The sequence below is a fragment of the Schistocerca americana genome, chromosome 5 (genome assembly GCF_021461395.2).
Source record: "Schistocerca americana isolate TAMUIC-IGC-003095 chromosome 5, iqSchAmer2.1, whole genome shotgun sequence".
Taxonomy (NCBI): Eukaryota; Metazoa; Arthropoda; class Insecta; order Orthoptera; family Acrididae; genus Schistocerca; species Schistocerca americana.
In genome coordinates, this window is record NC_060123.1 from 159157971 (window position 1) to 159174573 (window position 16603).

A 16603-nucleotide genomic window follows, 5' to 3' on the forward strand; every position below is an offset into this window, starting at 1 on the left:
TCCTGTTGATGCATTAAATCATGAACTCTAAATTTTGTCATTTTTCCAGTGCAATAACTATCTTTACTTAATAGCAATTTATCCAACCAGTAATCGAACAATAAGACCTACAACACTGATAAGATTAATTAAAATAGACCTTAACTTCTTTCTAAGCCAAGCTGGAAGACGGGTGGGGCGGTGTTAATATAAACTGATCGAAAAATGTTTTGCACCACTCTCTATAGTTATAGTTTTTATTATTTTAAATCAGAAACTTCTTTCTCAACACACTTGCCCAAGGACATCACTACGTATCACACGGCCAGTTGTGTAATGGAGGTAAAAGCAAACATCATTTGCAGTGCAGTTCAGTAGAGTGGGTTGCGTGTCCACTCGTGAATGGAGCAATGTGACAGATTGTTTTTTTTAAGCTTTGGAATGCACGAGTTGTCACTTTATGGCAAGAAAGGTTGTCAGCATGGTAAATTGCCCACTGAACTGGTGTACACCACTGCACCTTCAAATGAACATTCAACCAATGCCAAGACATACAAAACTTTGTAGGTCTGCCTGTTAGTGCTTATCTGTGCTTAACATCTCCAGGCTAATGACTTACCACAAATTATGATTTGTAAATATCCTGAGAAGAAGGCAATAGAATGGGTACTGCCTTTACAGAGGTACTTTAAAGGCAATGTTGATTAAGACGATATGCAACTGCCTCTGCAGAACCAATTTGGCCTCCAAGATTCTATTATGAATAGCTGTACAAGCCCCACGTCTTTCACCTAATGTCATGACGGGTGAATAAAGTGGGCAAGAAAACATGTGAAACTGAACCTGGGAGAAGAGCAATAATTTCTCTTTACTGGATAATTCGGCATTTGAAACTTCCTGGCAGATTAAAACAGGTAGAGCACTTGCCTGCGAAAGGCAAAGGTCCCGAGTTAAGAGTCTCAGTCTGGCACACAGTTTTAATCTGCCAGGAAGTTTCATATCAGCGCACACGCCGCTGCAGAGTGGAAATCTCATTCTGGAGTTTGGGATTTGTCTGACACATGGTGATTGTAGAAGAACAGTGTTAATACAGCCAGTGCACATCTTGAGCACTGAGACGAATAGGTTAAGCAAGGACATGGATAGACGATTGTTTGGGCCATTATCATTTATGAATGTTCCAACAATTTTCATCACTACTGAAAATACCTTAAACACTGTATAATACTGGGAAAGACCTCTAAGAATCAACCAAATGACCTTTGATTTTTGCTGAGATGAATCCAGTTGATTTTGGCATGAGCTGAAATTTGCAGTGTGTCTTCATAGGACTAATGTCACAGAATCTATCAGATTTGAGCAGCAACATCTCAAAGGATACAAGCATGTTAGCAATGCACAAGGTCGATCACCAGGATTATGAGTGTCACTCGACAGCAGCATTTGATTTCATAGATGTGAATTTTTGAACAGGGTGCCTTGACTATTGTCACTTATTTATTTTTACTGCATAGTATTTTTAAGTTTAGTATGGCTTATTATTTCATTTCCTGCTCTCCTTGAATTTAAGTTCATACATATTCACAGTTCTGCAGTTGGTGCTGAGCAATTTATAAAAAATTTTGATAGCACAATTGACAAGCTAAAAGGCAATGCAGTAATCACATTTCAAATAGTTGTTTCAGAGAAGCAGTTGTGGCAGAAATTAATGCTAATAAAGGATTACACACAAAAACTCTACTTAGGCTTGTCTTATTTATTAACTAATTAAAAAAATAAAGGGCTTACAGCATGCATCCATGCAAATCAGCAAATTAATGACTGCCTTACAACAGTAGGAAAATTCCAGTACTCAGGGAAGTGTGAAATTACAGAGGCAAACAACACTCACAGAGGAACAGATATGTTTAATACATAAAAAGCACATAATATACATGCATCCAGAATCTATAATTACATAACTAGAAAGACACTCAGAAGAATGAAACATTAATTGAAATTAACAGTAAGACATATAGCAGTACTGACTACAGAGAGGTTTCAAGGACACATAAGTACTTAACTCTTATGATAAACAGATGTAGAACTTAATTTTCACCATATGAAAATTAAAAGAATAACAACAACATTATTTAAGGCTCATATCAACAGTTAATTCATAACAGACTCAAACACATTGATGTCCAAAATAAAATGTTAAACTATTTAGCAGCTCCACAGAATTAACTTCATGAACTTGAAACAACATTCATGTGCATAACATTACAAACAAATATGAAAATTTTCTACATTACAGGGTGTATCAAGTTACAGAAATTACTGTTATGGTAAACAACTGTGAGACATTTTAAAAAATATTTATACAAGTAGTATACATATAAATTTCAATATAGCATTGAGGAAAAAAAAAACTTTGCCCATTCAGTGTGTGTGTGTGTGTGTGTGTGTGTGTGTGTGTGTGTGTGTGTAAGAGTGCTTAAGAGCTCAAGTCATTTTGCAACGTTATATTATTTATACTACTGTTGCAGTATATTCTCTCATCAAAACAAATTTTAAACGTAAAACACACGCAGAAGAGGAACAAAGAAAGGTGTCGGGACCTTCCATAACATACAATAAATATGTAATAAATAACTGAACTGAATTGAGCAACAACACATCAAAATCAATCAAATGTCAAGCTTATTGTTCATCAATTCTAGGAGCACTCCACATGCAATTTGAGGAAAACTGTAACTGTAATTTATTGCCATCTATTAATATTTTTACCAAGAAGGTTTATGTGAGAGGAAGTAGTAGTTTTATTTTAAGATTGACATGAAATATTTGCTTTATGTCGTAAATGCCTTCATCAATTAAACATTTGATGTAACCTGACATTTAAACCTTGTCTTTTTGTGACTAGAAAAGGGAGAAAAATGCTGACGTGATTCCTTTTTTATATATTGTATTTTAAGATCTACATACTGAGGAGAAAAATCATTGGTACGGGTAGAATGCCTCATATTATACAACTGAAACTGAGCAAAAATGGTATTTAAAATTAACATGGTACACTCCATTACAATGCAAACAGTAATTGGCATTGATGAATGTATGGCATATTGTGAACCTGTTACATATTTTTTATGTGCTAGCTTTTAGATGTGGTTTAGAAATTTTTATGCTACTGTTATTCATTTAATCTATCTTGGTTCATTGTTATTTTAGTCTCTTTTCCCCAATGAATCTAACTGTATGCAAACATCTCCCTATACTTACAAAGAATGTCTGAAAAATGTACAATGGTGCTGGAAAACTATTACATTCAATTTAACTGTACACTTCAATTTCTCCTCATCCACCGACTAAATTTAGTAATGCAAATTCTAACAAACTGATCTAATGTGGTAAAGACAAATAATGTTCACACCTAATGTCTGTAATGAAGAACATTTCTCAAAAGTGTGTTTCATTCTGAAATGCTAAACTTGCTATCTGTAATTGGAGATGTGGCAGGAGTAGTGAGGTCCACATCTTCGCTGTTTACGCGCAACATTGGTGTTGGTTTAACATCACTGAAACATATCACAATGCAACAAGTAATCATACAGTGCCATATGTGTCAATACTGAAGGGTAACAAACAGTTACAGATGTCAACAAACAGTTACAGAGGTCAACAGCAGTGATACTGTCTTGATGTTGAATAACAAAACATTTAAGATCAAGAAACAGAAGTCAGAGATTACTATGAAACGCTAGAAGAAATGAACTAATGGTGGACAGAGGAAAGAGATGGATTAGAGGCCGTGAAAAATGGAGGGAGGGAGGGAGGGAGGGAAGGAGCGTGTGTGAGTGTGTGAGTATTGGAGATGGAGTAAATGGGGAATGAGAAGGGGAGCACGAAGGAGAGAGTTAAGAAATTGTTAGAGGGACTGGGAAATGGAGGAGAGGGGTGGAGAAATTGGAGTAGGGGAAGATGCAGGGAAGGGAATGGAGGGAGAGGAGGGGCAGGGCAGGGCAGGGAATGGAGGGAGGGAGGGAGGGAGGGAGGGAGGGAGGGAGGGAGGGAGGAGAAGAGGCAGGGTAGGGAATGGAATGGAGGGAGGGGAGGGAGTGAAGAGGCCAGATAGAGAATGAGGGGGAGAAGTGGCAGGAGAAAACTGGGGGAGGGAAGAAAGAGAAAGGACTGACCTGTAAGATCGACCAGCTTTGTTGACACTGGGTCATATGGTGACACCTTAGAAAAAAGATATTGATTCAACATAGGTTATACTTCAATTAAAATAGCTTTGTGAAGGGTGTTTCAGTGAGTCAAGTGGTAACGGCCACCCAGCAATTTCTTTAGCTTCACTTGCTAGCTGCAGAGCCTTACCAGGTAAGGCAGCTGGTATGAGAGAGGGAAAAACAAGGCCATCAGGATGAGAAAAATGAACAAATGTGTAGCTGCTGCAGCCACTACTACTGCCCTCCCCTCCACTAATGAAGACAGTTAAAAGAGACCATAAATATATTTTCTTTAGTTTTTTGTGCACACAGAACTACTGATCACATGAACTTGTGGCATATTGTGCCAATAACAAAATTAATTCATACATACTGATTTACCTGTGTACAAGATGACTCGAGATAGGAGACGACCCTCCCTTGTTTAGGAGGATCTTTGGAAAAAAATATGTTTAACATATTTGGACTAATCAAAATTACAAATTTTTATTGATCTACGGTATCGGTCTTTGAAGTTTACATTATAGATATTCTAAATTTTGCCATTTATTGATTGTTCGTAGTTTGATAATGCAAAGAGAAATGAAGAAAAAGAAATTGTGTACATTAATTTTTATCTTCACTGCATTTTGGGTTTAGTTGGCTTGTCAACTGTGACAAGTATTTTAAATCATCAAAAATCTCCCTCTCCATCTCCATCAACATCCTCCTCCTCCTCCTCCTCCTCCTAACACGATGGCTATGAAACTATCTTCGTTGTCACATATTTGGCTGCTTCTTCTGAATATGTTGCAATTTTTGAGGCTGTGGTTATGGTGGAACCTGAGACCACAGCTTTTTTCTGAATAAATAGCAGATTTTGCACCTACACTGAAGTGAGATGTTACAATGTCTCTTGCTTGCAAACTTATTGCCTGCCCTCTGCTCTCTCATTGGATGTGTAGAACCAGCAGCTGACGTAACCCCTATCATTCCCATCATACATCATGATAAGCACTGACATCATTGCTGCACAAAACACTCAGCAGCTCACTTGCTCCAATCTAGATTTTTACTATCTCCTGCAGAAATTTTTGCTATTGTTGAGTGTTCATCCAATTTGAATGTCAATTTGATTCCAAGTACAAATGGATTCAGGCAAACTACAGTTTAAACATGATAGGTGTTCATAAAAATCCAAAGTACCCAGTACCCCCCCCCCCCCCCCCCCCCCACCCCCTCCCCGCACTTGTCCTAGTCCTCAATTCTCAGTCCAAGTGGTCTCACCGTTCCCACTCAAACCATGCTGTGTTTGAGCAACAGGGAAACAAGGCTGTCAGTATCTTCTAGGGTGTGGTCAATATGTAACAGCAGCAACTAGTATGTAAAAAGTAAGACAGCAATCATGATTTGGCCCAATTCTCAAACTTTTGCTCATCCCACAATCTAGTGTTGTCTGTTGTATTTTCTGAATGGGTCTTTCTGCTGTAATTTATTCTTGCAATAACAACTGCTGTCAGTTTAATGTGATTTTTATTGGTTAGAAATTTAATTCTGGATTACTTTTCTTTCTCGTTTCTTCTTGTTCTAAAGCTGGTAATGTTTTCCCCCAGTATTCTAAGACATGAACATTACCGAATTTCTCATTTGCAACCCCACTTGGTAAATCATTAGAGTTTCCCCGTAACCAAATAAGATATTGTTTTGGGTTCAGAATGAAGTAATGGATCTTGAGGCACAACATTTTCGGCTTTGAATGTTATCTTTACTTAAAAAGCAGCGAATGTGTGTGTGTGTGTGTGTGTGTGTGTGTGTGTGTGTGTGTGTGTGTGTGTGTGTTTTCAGTATCCATAGATTTACGGGAACTTTTATTGAAATCATATTCGCCCGCCGGATTAATGACAAGGGCCGGTGTGCTGGCCAGCCTAGATGTGGTTTTTAGGCGGTTTTCCACATCCCTCTAGGTGAATACTGGGCTGGTCCCCACGTCCCGCCTCAGTCACACAACTCTGACATTTAGAAACGCATCTGCACTTTTCCATGATTTACACTAGATGCAGACAGATGGGGTACTCTGATTCTGTCCCAGGGGGTATAGTGTGGTGGCAGGAAGGGCATCCGGCCACCCCCTCAAACTAACATGGCAAATATGATTTAACCACGCCAACCCTGCGCAAAATGCGGGACAAAGGCACAAGCGATAACTATTAATTTATTGCAGTCATATTCTAATACAACAAAAGTTTGTAAGTTGACAGAATTTAATGCAACTTCCTCCTGTGTTTCGCAAAACTGCTCATTTTTAAGCACAGAAATAGATTTTTGAAGTGGCTAGTTCACAGTTTCTGGACTATCCCTTGCACTAGCACCATGAGTCAACTGTCACGTGACTGACTGAGCAAGACTGATACTGATCAAGCGCCTATTCAAACCCAAGTATTGTTTTTTTAAGCCCCAGCCTTACGAATTCTTCGAAATAAATTTGTATGAAAGCTCAGTGGGCAAAACTTCATCTGTAAATGTAAGATGACCCCTATAATCATCCATTAAACAATGTAACAGTGTTGACCTCAGCAGCAATAATTTAATCTGCAAATATAAGGCAATTCTGTATTTTTCAAATTATGAATTTGGGGAAAAAACCTTGTCTTATATGTGGGTAAGTACGGTAGTATATTGAAAAATGCATATATCTCAATACTGTAACACCTAGAAGACTTCTCTGGGTTAATAGGAAATTCAGAACTGAAGAGTGTCTCGCAAGGAGATTTCATATCACCAAATGTATTCTCACCAGCTGTAGACAGAATAGTCAGATTCTACACTATGGAGAAGTATCTGTTAATGGATCATACCTGAACCATTTCTGATTTGCTGCTGACTGTATGGTTTGTCTTAAGAGAAGATAAAGCTTCCACAACTAACAAATGAGCTTAATGTGACAAGTTTGAAAGTAGGACAGAAAATCATTTATAGTAAGACAAATTATCAACCATCAAAATAAAAATATTAAAAGTTAACACTGAAATCTTAGAACCAGCTCAGCTTTTGAATTCAGGGCAGTTGAGTGGCTAGACACCCGACAAAATTAAAATCTGAGGAATAAAAGTGGCCTAACTGCTTGTGATTAACTGAACAGTGCTTCAAAACCTACACTTCTTATAAGAAGAAGGTTTACAATCGATGGGCATAACTAGTTTTGTCTTATGGTAATGAGACATATGTAGCCAGGCGAGTAGATGAAAACAGAAAGTAAGTACCGTGACCTAACAGAAAGTAGATGATGACATCACAAAATATAAAAGGGAAACATAGATGTTTACCAGCCAACACAGAATATATGGAAACATCTAGAGAAGGTCTTCATCCCACAATGACTGTCAAATAGCTAATGATTACATGTTGAGTGAAAGTTCCCTAAATATTTAGTAACATTCTCAGCAGATGACATTCAGCTTGTACAAAAAGTGAGAACTCCCTTAACAGAACTATTCTTGAGTTTTCCTCCAGAAACTTGTGCTGCATGAGAACTGCTGTGGCCTTCATGTCAACAGTATCAAGAGGAAACCAGATGCCGAGTCACAATCTACAGAATCTTTCCTCAGTTATGATGAAATATTTCTACAGTGCAAATCCAGCTGAAAATACATATCAATAAGGTTGAACACTGATTCAGACGTACCTGACAACATTCTAGTATAGAAATTAACAGGAGCATAGAAAGCTCAATACACAGAAACCTACAACAAACGATACATGTCCCACAGAGGAGCAAAGTTCTTATCTTTTTAAGTCAGAAGTTAGTTTTGTCAGCAGCAGCCATTACCCAACACCTGCATAGATGAAATGCAAAAACTATCACTTACAACAAGTCTTAATGGCAACACTATTGTAGAATGGGGAAAAATACTCATCATCAGTTTTCAGCATAGGAATCACACAGCAAAGTGGTTGCAAATAATTGATTGGTACACGACCTAGTTTTCGACATCTCTACGAATGTCTTCATCAGAATGAAATTTTGAAAAAACCCTATAAAATAATACATAGAAAATTATTAACCAAGATGACAATTGTCACGGCATACAAAGGTTACTTACATAAAATTACACTGAGAGAAAGTAATGGCCAAAGTTTTGAGCAGATATGCTCAAGTCAAAAATTAAAATACACGTATTCCTGGCTAGGAACAACATCAAACTGATCGGCCCAGTAGCTTACCCTGCTACCATGAAAACACTGCAAAGTTGCGCCACCTATTAGGCACAAACAGTGACATGCCAATTTGAGATCTTGCAATAGAAATAATTAAATTAAACAACAGTTAGTTGTAAAAACAAAATATAAAGGAAGAGAACTTTATTACATTTGAAAATACAAAAAAAGGCGAGCAAATTAAGTATGACAGAGCCATCTACTAGGCTGTACAGAGGTTACCATTATGTAAAACAAAGGATATTAAAGAATATTTATACAAACAGCTGCACAATTAAAAATTATTTGCAGGAAGGTAACTTTAGCAGTATACATCTACGAGATTTGAAGAAAAAACGTTTTTGAATTAGAGGCAGGAAAACACAGCAAAAAATCTACATCATACTCTGCAAGCCACCTAATGGTGTGTGGCGGAGGGTACTTTCAGTACCACTATCTGATCCCTTCAATTCTGTTCTACTCACAAATAGTGTGTGGGAAGAATGAGTGTCGGTAAGCCTCTGTATTGGCTCTAATTTCTTAAATTTTCTCCTTTTGGTCAATACATGAGATGTATGTGGGGGGAAGTAATATGCTCTCTGATTCCTCCCGAAAAGTGCTGTTCCAAAATTTCGATAGTAAATATCTCCATGATGCACAATGCTTCTCTTGTAACGTCTGCCAGTGGAGTTTGTTTAGCATCTCCGTAATACTCTCTCTCTAGGTAAATGATCCCAAGATGAAATGTGCCACTCTTCGTTGGACCTTTTCTATCTCCTCTATCAGTCTTACCTGGTAGGGAACCCAGATAGATGAACAATACTCAAGAATCGGACGAACAAGCACCATATAATAAGCCACTTCTTTCGTGGATGAGTTACATTTTCTTAAGATTCTTCCGATAAATCCGAGTCTGGTGTCTGCTTTTCCTACTATCTGATTTATGTAGTCATTCCACTCAAGGTCACTCTGGATAGCTATGCCTACACATTTTACAGCAGACACTGTCTCCAGCTGTTTGTCATCAATAGTGTACCTGTACAGTAGTGGATTTCTTTTACTATCTATGCGCAATGTGTTACATTTATTTACATTCAGGGTCAAGTGCCAGAGACTGCAACATTCATCAATTCTCTGCAGTTTGTTCTCGAAATTCTTTCTAATCTCCTGGCATTGCTACTTTGGTGTAAACAACTGCATCACCTGTGAACAGCCTTAAAGAGCATTTGAAGCCTTCTACTATATCATTTATATATATTGCAAATAGCAACGGTCCTATCATACTTCCCTGCGGTACTCCGGATATTACCTTTACACTCTGTCAATTTAGTTCCATTAAGGGCAACATGTAGAGATCTGTCCGCAAGAAAGTCTTTAATTCAATCACAGGTCTGCTCCAGTACTACGTAAGCTCTTATTTTTTTCATTAAACTGCAAGGCAGGACAGTGTCGCATACCTTACTGAAATCGAGCAACACTACATCACCCCGAGCACCGTTGTCCACTGCGCTGTGGATCTCGTGGAGGAACAGAGCGAGCCGAGTTTTGCAGGATCTCTGTTTGCAGAATCCATGATGATTTTTATAGAGGAGATGTTCGTTTTCCAAGAACGTCATAATTCTTGAGAATAAAACACTTCCCATAATTCTACAACAGACTGACGTCAACGATATAGGTCTATAATTGTGTAGATCTGTCATAGCCTTTCTTAAAAACGGGAATAACCTGCGTTTTTTTTTTCCAGTCATTATATACCCTTCGTTGCTCAAGCAGTCTACGATAAATTACTGCTAGAAAGGAATCAAAATTCCGTGAGTGGTGGATTAGAGCCATTGAAAATATTTTTGTTTTGTAATTGTAACTGTTCGTTGAGGCCATTGTTCTTAGAAATATGCTTGAAAATCTCCAGCTCTTTGAATATGTCAAGCCTATGACCTTTCTTCTCTGTATGCAAAATGGAAATTTCTTCAACACACTTTGGTTTGTGACTAGAAATTAACAGCTGATCAGTGAAAGTGGAATTATATACATTAGCGCCTCTTTTTCCCACTAAATGTTCCGCGTATGTAACAAGGCATAAATGCCAAAGGCTTGAATGTGTTTAATGACTGTTTCTTTCTCGCAAAATAATTTTACACAAGTAATATCTTTATACCATGACAATTGTCATCATGGTTAGTAATTTTGTCAAACTTGATTTTCTGTGTGTTATTTTTATAGGGTTTCTTAAAAATTTCATTCTTAGAGGTGTTGAAACCTAAGTCAGGGTCAAACACTTAATTGCAACCAGTTGGTTGTATAATTCCTGCGCTGAAACTTGTATATGGTTGCTGAGAGAGAGCCATGTTTGAAACTGTGTTATGATCAATTCTTACTACAAGAGAATGTAACTCAATAGAAAATCCAATTTCCTTCCCTAATTCAAAACATTCATGGAAAATTGCGGAAACAATATTTTCAAAAACACAAATCAGCAACTGGTAAAATCACTAGTGAGAGTTCACCAAAACTTTAGATGTGTAGCAAAAATGTGCAAAATGGCACAAATAGCATGTATGATGGTAAACATATTGTAATCTATGTGCTAAATGTACACTATGTGGCATAATGGTGCAGATTCACAATTACCAGCCAAAGAATGCTGTAAAGATGGCCACCTAACTAGCAACTTGTACCACGGACAGATCGCATTCTAACATTTAGAACCCATACAAGGAAGGAGTGAAACTTGAATTCATGGCAGGGTCTTGCATGTTACTCAGAACAAAGTCTATGAACGAAGCTCAAATCCACAAATAATGTGATGTCCAAGTCAACATTCCTTGCTGAGATCAAGCAAATTGCATTGAGAATCCACCACTCTGCGTGTTATGCATTCCAATTTCACCGAGTGTCAGCAAGCTGGGTGCTCTGGCAGCTGACTCCTGGCAGCGGACTCCATAATTGAAAAACAGCGTGCTGAAGCATGCGAGCATTACCTGTGATGCTTTGAAGAAGATGATTCCTTCCTTCCTTATTAATCAAGGGAGGGGGGGGGGTGGGCAAAACTTTGATACACTACCAGGGAAACAAAGATGCCAAGTATGGAATAGTGCCGAACCTAAACGGTTCTCATCACAGCTATAAACGGGGAAAGTAATCAGTACCACTTTTATGGGGTGAAAAATATACTGTTCTAGAGGGATATATGTCATAAAGAAACAGTGTAAACAACTCCTTTCATAAAAATCATCTTAAAGTTGCAAACAAAACAAGATACATATGGTATGTGCAACAGTTTTGATAACCATGTAACTTCTTCTTTAGAAATCTGAATGTGTTTGGATCCTTCACATACCCTTTGGGTGGTCATAAACTCTCAACTCCGAATCACATTCTTTTCTAAGCAAATTCAGAAACACTAAGTTCTAGCAAACTTGCACTGAATGTGGATGACATGTCAACAAATGCCTTACCCATGTAAGTATACAATTTTATACAAGTACATAAATTTGTTTAAATGGATAAACAGTGAAAAAATATCTTCATGCATTAATAAACAACATATTGATAACATTTATGGAGCATAATATAATTAAATTTGAGACACCTTTGACTGCTATACTCATATTATTACCAGTACTTCCACAAATAAAAAGAGTAACAGGTGAAATTAAATCATCACATGCATCAACAACAAACAACTTAATAATTTTCAGAAAGAGATTTATTTTGTGAACTTACTGATGTAAGACTACAAGGAAATCAACACAGAACAGTGGGTTAGAGACATACATACAACAAGAACACACAATATAACAAATGCAGGTATTAAGAAATGATAATCAACATGTGGCAAAAAGATGTGAAAAAAGTTTCATGTCACACAACCGAGGTGGACTATTTCATCTTGGATACACAACATACAAATAGTTAGAACATGAAAAGCATTTAAAATGCAGTTTTCAGAGATAGGGCATGACATTAGTTTATCATATTTTCTTGAGAATTAATATATAGCAAGAGAAGAATCGAAATGCACCTAGCTTCACTGTAGATAGTAACATCTATTTTCTGAAAGGAAGTCTTATGTATGCTCAGAATAGATGAACCACCTTTTCTTGACACATTCTAACACGGATGATCCAAACATGACAACAAAACTAAACACAGTATTCACCAATGGCTACTGTGCTACAGCATACAGCTTTGGTCTGCTGCTGAAGTTAGATGAGGCTGGACACAAAAACTTGACAGTCTAAAGTCTTGTGACTTCGGTTTTCTCTGCTCAAGCTGTACTTTCAGGAAGAAGATTAGACATGGAGCCAATGATGCACAAAAGTACCTGTGCAACTGAATCTTGCATGCATGTATGTTTGGGCAGAAACAGAGATTAAAGGAAAGAAACACACGTGTTCGAATGAAGTCTTGAAGTATTATAATCGCAGACAAATGGTAGCAATGACTGTAAAAGACAGGACTTTCAAAGAGGTGGTGGTTATCAATCTGGCCTGTATTTTGTTTGTCTGCACATTACTACTCACCAGGTTCGCCAATTTTAGCAATTTTTGGTGGCCTCTGATAGAGGGTACATCCAGGATGGTCTCAAATAGTTTGAGGATGGTCTCCTTTAACTGTGAGGCAGTACGGAGCTAGTATTGCACTAGTATTAACAAATTGCTACTTTGTAATTTTCCATTAGTATGGTATATTTAATGCTTTCTATGGATGGAGCTGCAAGACACAATTACATTGTGGGCTGTCTATTTGGCACACACGCACAATGATTCAGTAGCACAAACTGTGCTATGAATGACTGAATTTCATTCAAAGTGCTGTAGGTTATTAAACTCAGTACCATTTTAATAGTTCATCACAAATTATCTGCATAACGAATTGCCAGTTTTTAAAAACTGAATACCTAAGGCTAACACAGTGAACAGGCACTTTAGAGGCATTATGGCCATGGCAGACATTTTTACAAATCTTAGAGAAGATTATACATGTATTCACAGTTTGCCAACTGTTTTAGCAGCACTCAAAATTATGATCCTGCAGTGATGTGGTACCTTTTGTATTTGTCTCTTAAGTGCCACCACAGTGACTACACTTCTGTCCCGTGTTTGTAGAAGCAATACATGATATTGAATTTCCTTATAGTGTGTCCCTAACATAGATGAAGTATCAGAAAATTATGAAGGCTCATCATTACTTGTATGGAATTAAATTTCGTTTTGCTAATGCGGTCAGCATGCATGACTGAACCTGAAGTCCCATGTTCTGTTTCCAGTATCGGTAAGTGTTCTTGCTTGGTAGAAGGACTTTAAAAGGCAGGTACTCGGCCTTGTGGGCACAAATGAGGAGCTACTTGAATGTGAAGCTGTGGACCCCATTAGCACAAGCCGACACACATGGTCGAGTGACAAGATGTACCATTGCACCCCTTCATCCTGACATACACAGTGTGATCGAAAGTATCCGGGCAACTGGCTGAAAATGAGTTACAAGTTCGTGGCGCCCCTCCATCGGTAATGCTGGAATTCAATATGGTGTTGGCCCACCCTTTGCCTTCATGACAGCTTCCACTCTCGCAGGCATACATTCAATCAGGTGCTGGAAGGCTTCTTAGGGAATGGCAGCCCATTCTTCATGAAGTGCTACCCTGAGAAGAGGTATCGATGTCGGTCGGTGAGGCCTGGCACGAAGTCGGCATTCCAAAACATCCCAAATGTTTTGTATAGGATTCAGGGCAGGAGTCTGTGCAGGCCAGTCCATTTCAGGGATGTTATTGTCATGTAACCACTCCGCCATTGGCCTTGCATTATGAACATGTGCTCGATCATATTGAAAGATGTAATCGCCATCCCTGAATTGCTCTTCAACAGTGGGAAGCGAGAAGCTGCTTAAAACATCCATGTTGGCCTGTGCTGTGATAGTGCCATGCAAAAGACCACACCATAACACCACCACCTCTGAATTTTACTGTTGGCCCTACATGTGCTGGCAGATTACGTTCATTGGGCATTTGCCATACCCACACCCTGCCATAGGATCACCACATTGTGTACCACGATTCGTCACTGCACACAATGGTTTTCCACTGTTCGATTGTCCAATGTTTACGCTCCTTACACCAAGCAAGGCATCTTTTGGCATTTACCGGATAGATCTGTGGCTTATGAGCAGCCGCTCAACCATGAAATCAAAGTTTTCTCACTTCCTGCCTAACTGTCATAGTACTTGGTGTGGATACTGATGCAGTTTGGAATGATGTGATGGTCTGGACAGATGTCTGACTATTACACATTATGACCCCTCTTCAACTGTCGGCAGTCTCTGTCAGTCTGCAGATGAAGTCGGCCTGTCCAATTTTGTGCTGTATGTGTCCTTTTACGTTTTCACTTCACTATTGCATCGGAAACAGTGGACCTAGGGATGTTAAGGAATGTGCAAATCTCGCATACAGGCATAGGACACAAAAGAGACCCAATCACCTGACCACATTCAAAATCCGCGAGTTCTGCAGATTGCCTCATTCTGCTCTCTCTCAATAGCTAATGACCACTGAGGTCGCTAATGTAGAATACCTGGCGGTAGGTGGCTGCACATTGCATCCAATATGAAAAACGTATGTTTACAGGGGGGTGTTAGGATACTTTTGATCTCACAGTGCATAGTGTATAAGGCAGAGAGTGATATAGTGGACACCTGCTAGGCCAGTACTCTGGAGAATGTAATGCAACAGACTTCAGTTCGCTTTAAACTTTCGTGTACAAAATTAAGCTGATGATGTGGTTCAGCACTCTCACTGGAAAGACTGCACACATACTGAACTGAGCTGACAAGTACATTACTCAGCAGTCTCATTTGAAAGATGCTTATTTATTCAGTCCAGAAAACTAGAATTTACATACTCTTGTATTACAGAGATCTTTGGCTCACATAGAGTTAGGTTTTATTTGTTTTTATTAGTTTTTTTTTTGAAGAGTTTGTTAAACAATTTTTTCCTGCAGGCAGCTTGATCTTTTAGGCTTTCCTATCAAAATGTACATGAAAGCCAACAAAACTCAAGTATGAAACAATTTTTGTAAAATTAAAAACCAACTAAGAGCCACAAACAAAAAGGCAACAAGCAATAAATTTGCTTTAAAAAGGAAAAATAATCTTATTAGATAGGATGGATCAAACTAAACTTTTGGATGCCAGCATCAAATTTACAGGAAAGAAATGAAAAGAAAATTAGTCACAGAATGGATTAACACAATAAGTAGTTATACAACACAGTAGAGTTTTTAAAATAAATGGTTAATCCAGTAAACTGACACATATATTCTAAGATACCACAAAAAAGCAGAATATGCCATAAAATACTTATATACAGTACTTAAATGACTTCAACTACGTGATTCATACATGTACAGAGACCACCACAACTTCTATTGTGAAGAGAAGTCTCCTATCGCATTAACATGGGTATACATACATACATACATACATACATACATAAATACTTGTCCCATAGATATTTAATATGACATTTCATAATGCTGTGGAACATGTCACTTTAACATAAGTTTTCTTTACACAAAGTAATTAATATATGTTACTACTCCATATCTAAAAATTCATCTATTGAGTAGAAGGAGTTGGCATTCAGAAATTCTTTTAATTTGTTTTTAAATGCTGATTGGCTATCTGTCAGACTTTTAATGCTATTTGACAAATGACCAAAGATTTTTGTGAATATATATACTGCGAAGGTACTGTGAATATTCTGCGTTCCTTAAATAAATGTCTGCAAGGTGATCTTGGGTGGGCTCCAGCTATTATTCTGATTACACTCTTTTGTGCAATGAATACTTTTTCTCTTAATGATTAACTAACCCAGAATATGATGCCATATGAAAGCAGTGAATGAAAACAGGCATCGCAGGCTACTCTACTGATACATTTATCACCAGAATTTGCAATAACCCTAATAACTTAAGTAGCTGAACCTAACCATTTCAGCAGATCATTGATGTGTTTCTTCCAATTCAATTTCCCATCAATGCACACACACAGAAATTTTGAATATTCTGTCTTAGCAATAGACTTCTATTCATAGTACACATTTATCAATGTGTAAGCACATTCTCATATTCCTGGCTTGGTTGCGGAGTACCTTTGCGAGCGCCCGCATTGCAGAGTCTAGCACGGGACACGGAGCTTCTATGTTGTGTTGTGGGTAGTTCTGCAAGGGAAATGCATTATTGTGGAAGTTC

At 38.0% G+C, this 16603-nt stretch overlaps 1 protein-coding gene across 3 annotated transcripts in view; it reads right to left on the bottom strand.

Moving 5' to 3' along the window:
• The window catches only part of LOC124615602 (endophilin-B1), a 226219-nt gene that overhangs the window by 62742 nt on the left and 146874 nt on the right, over window positions 1-16603 (bottom strand). The window contains exon 8 of one of the 3 annotated variants that reach the window (XM_047143595.1): window positions 1867-3536. The exons of the other annotated variants lie outside the window; for them this stretch is intronic. Within the exon in view, the coding sequence (XP_046999551.1) occupies window positions 3431-3536 (106 nt within the window). The 3' untranslated portion in view covers window positions 1867-3430. Of the gene's footprint in view, window positions 1-1866; window positions 3537-16603 lie in introns of those variants that run through there. 3 annotated transcript variants of the gene reach the window in all.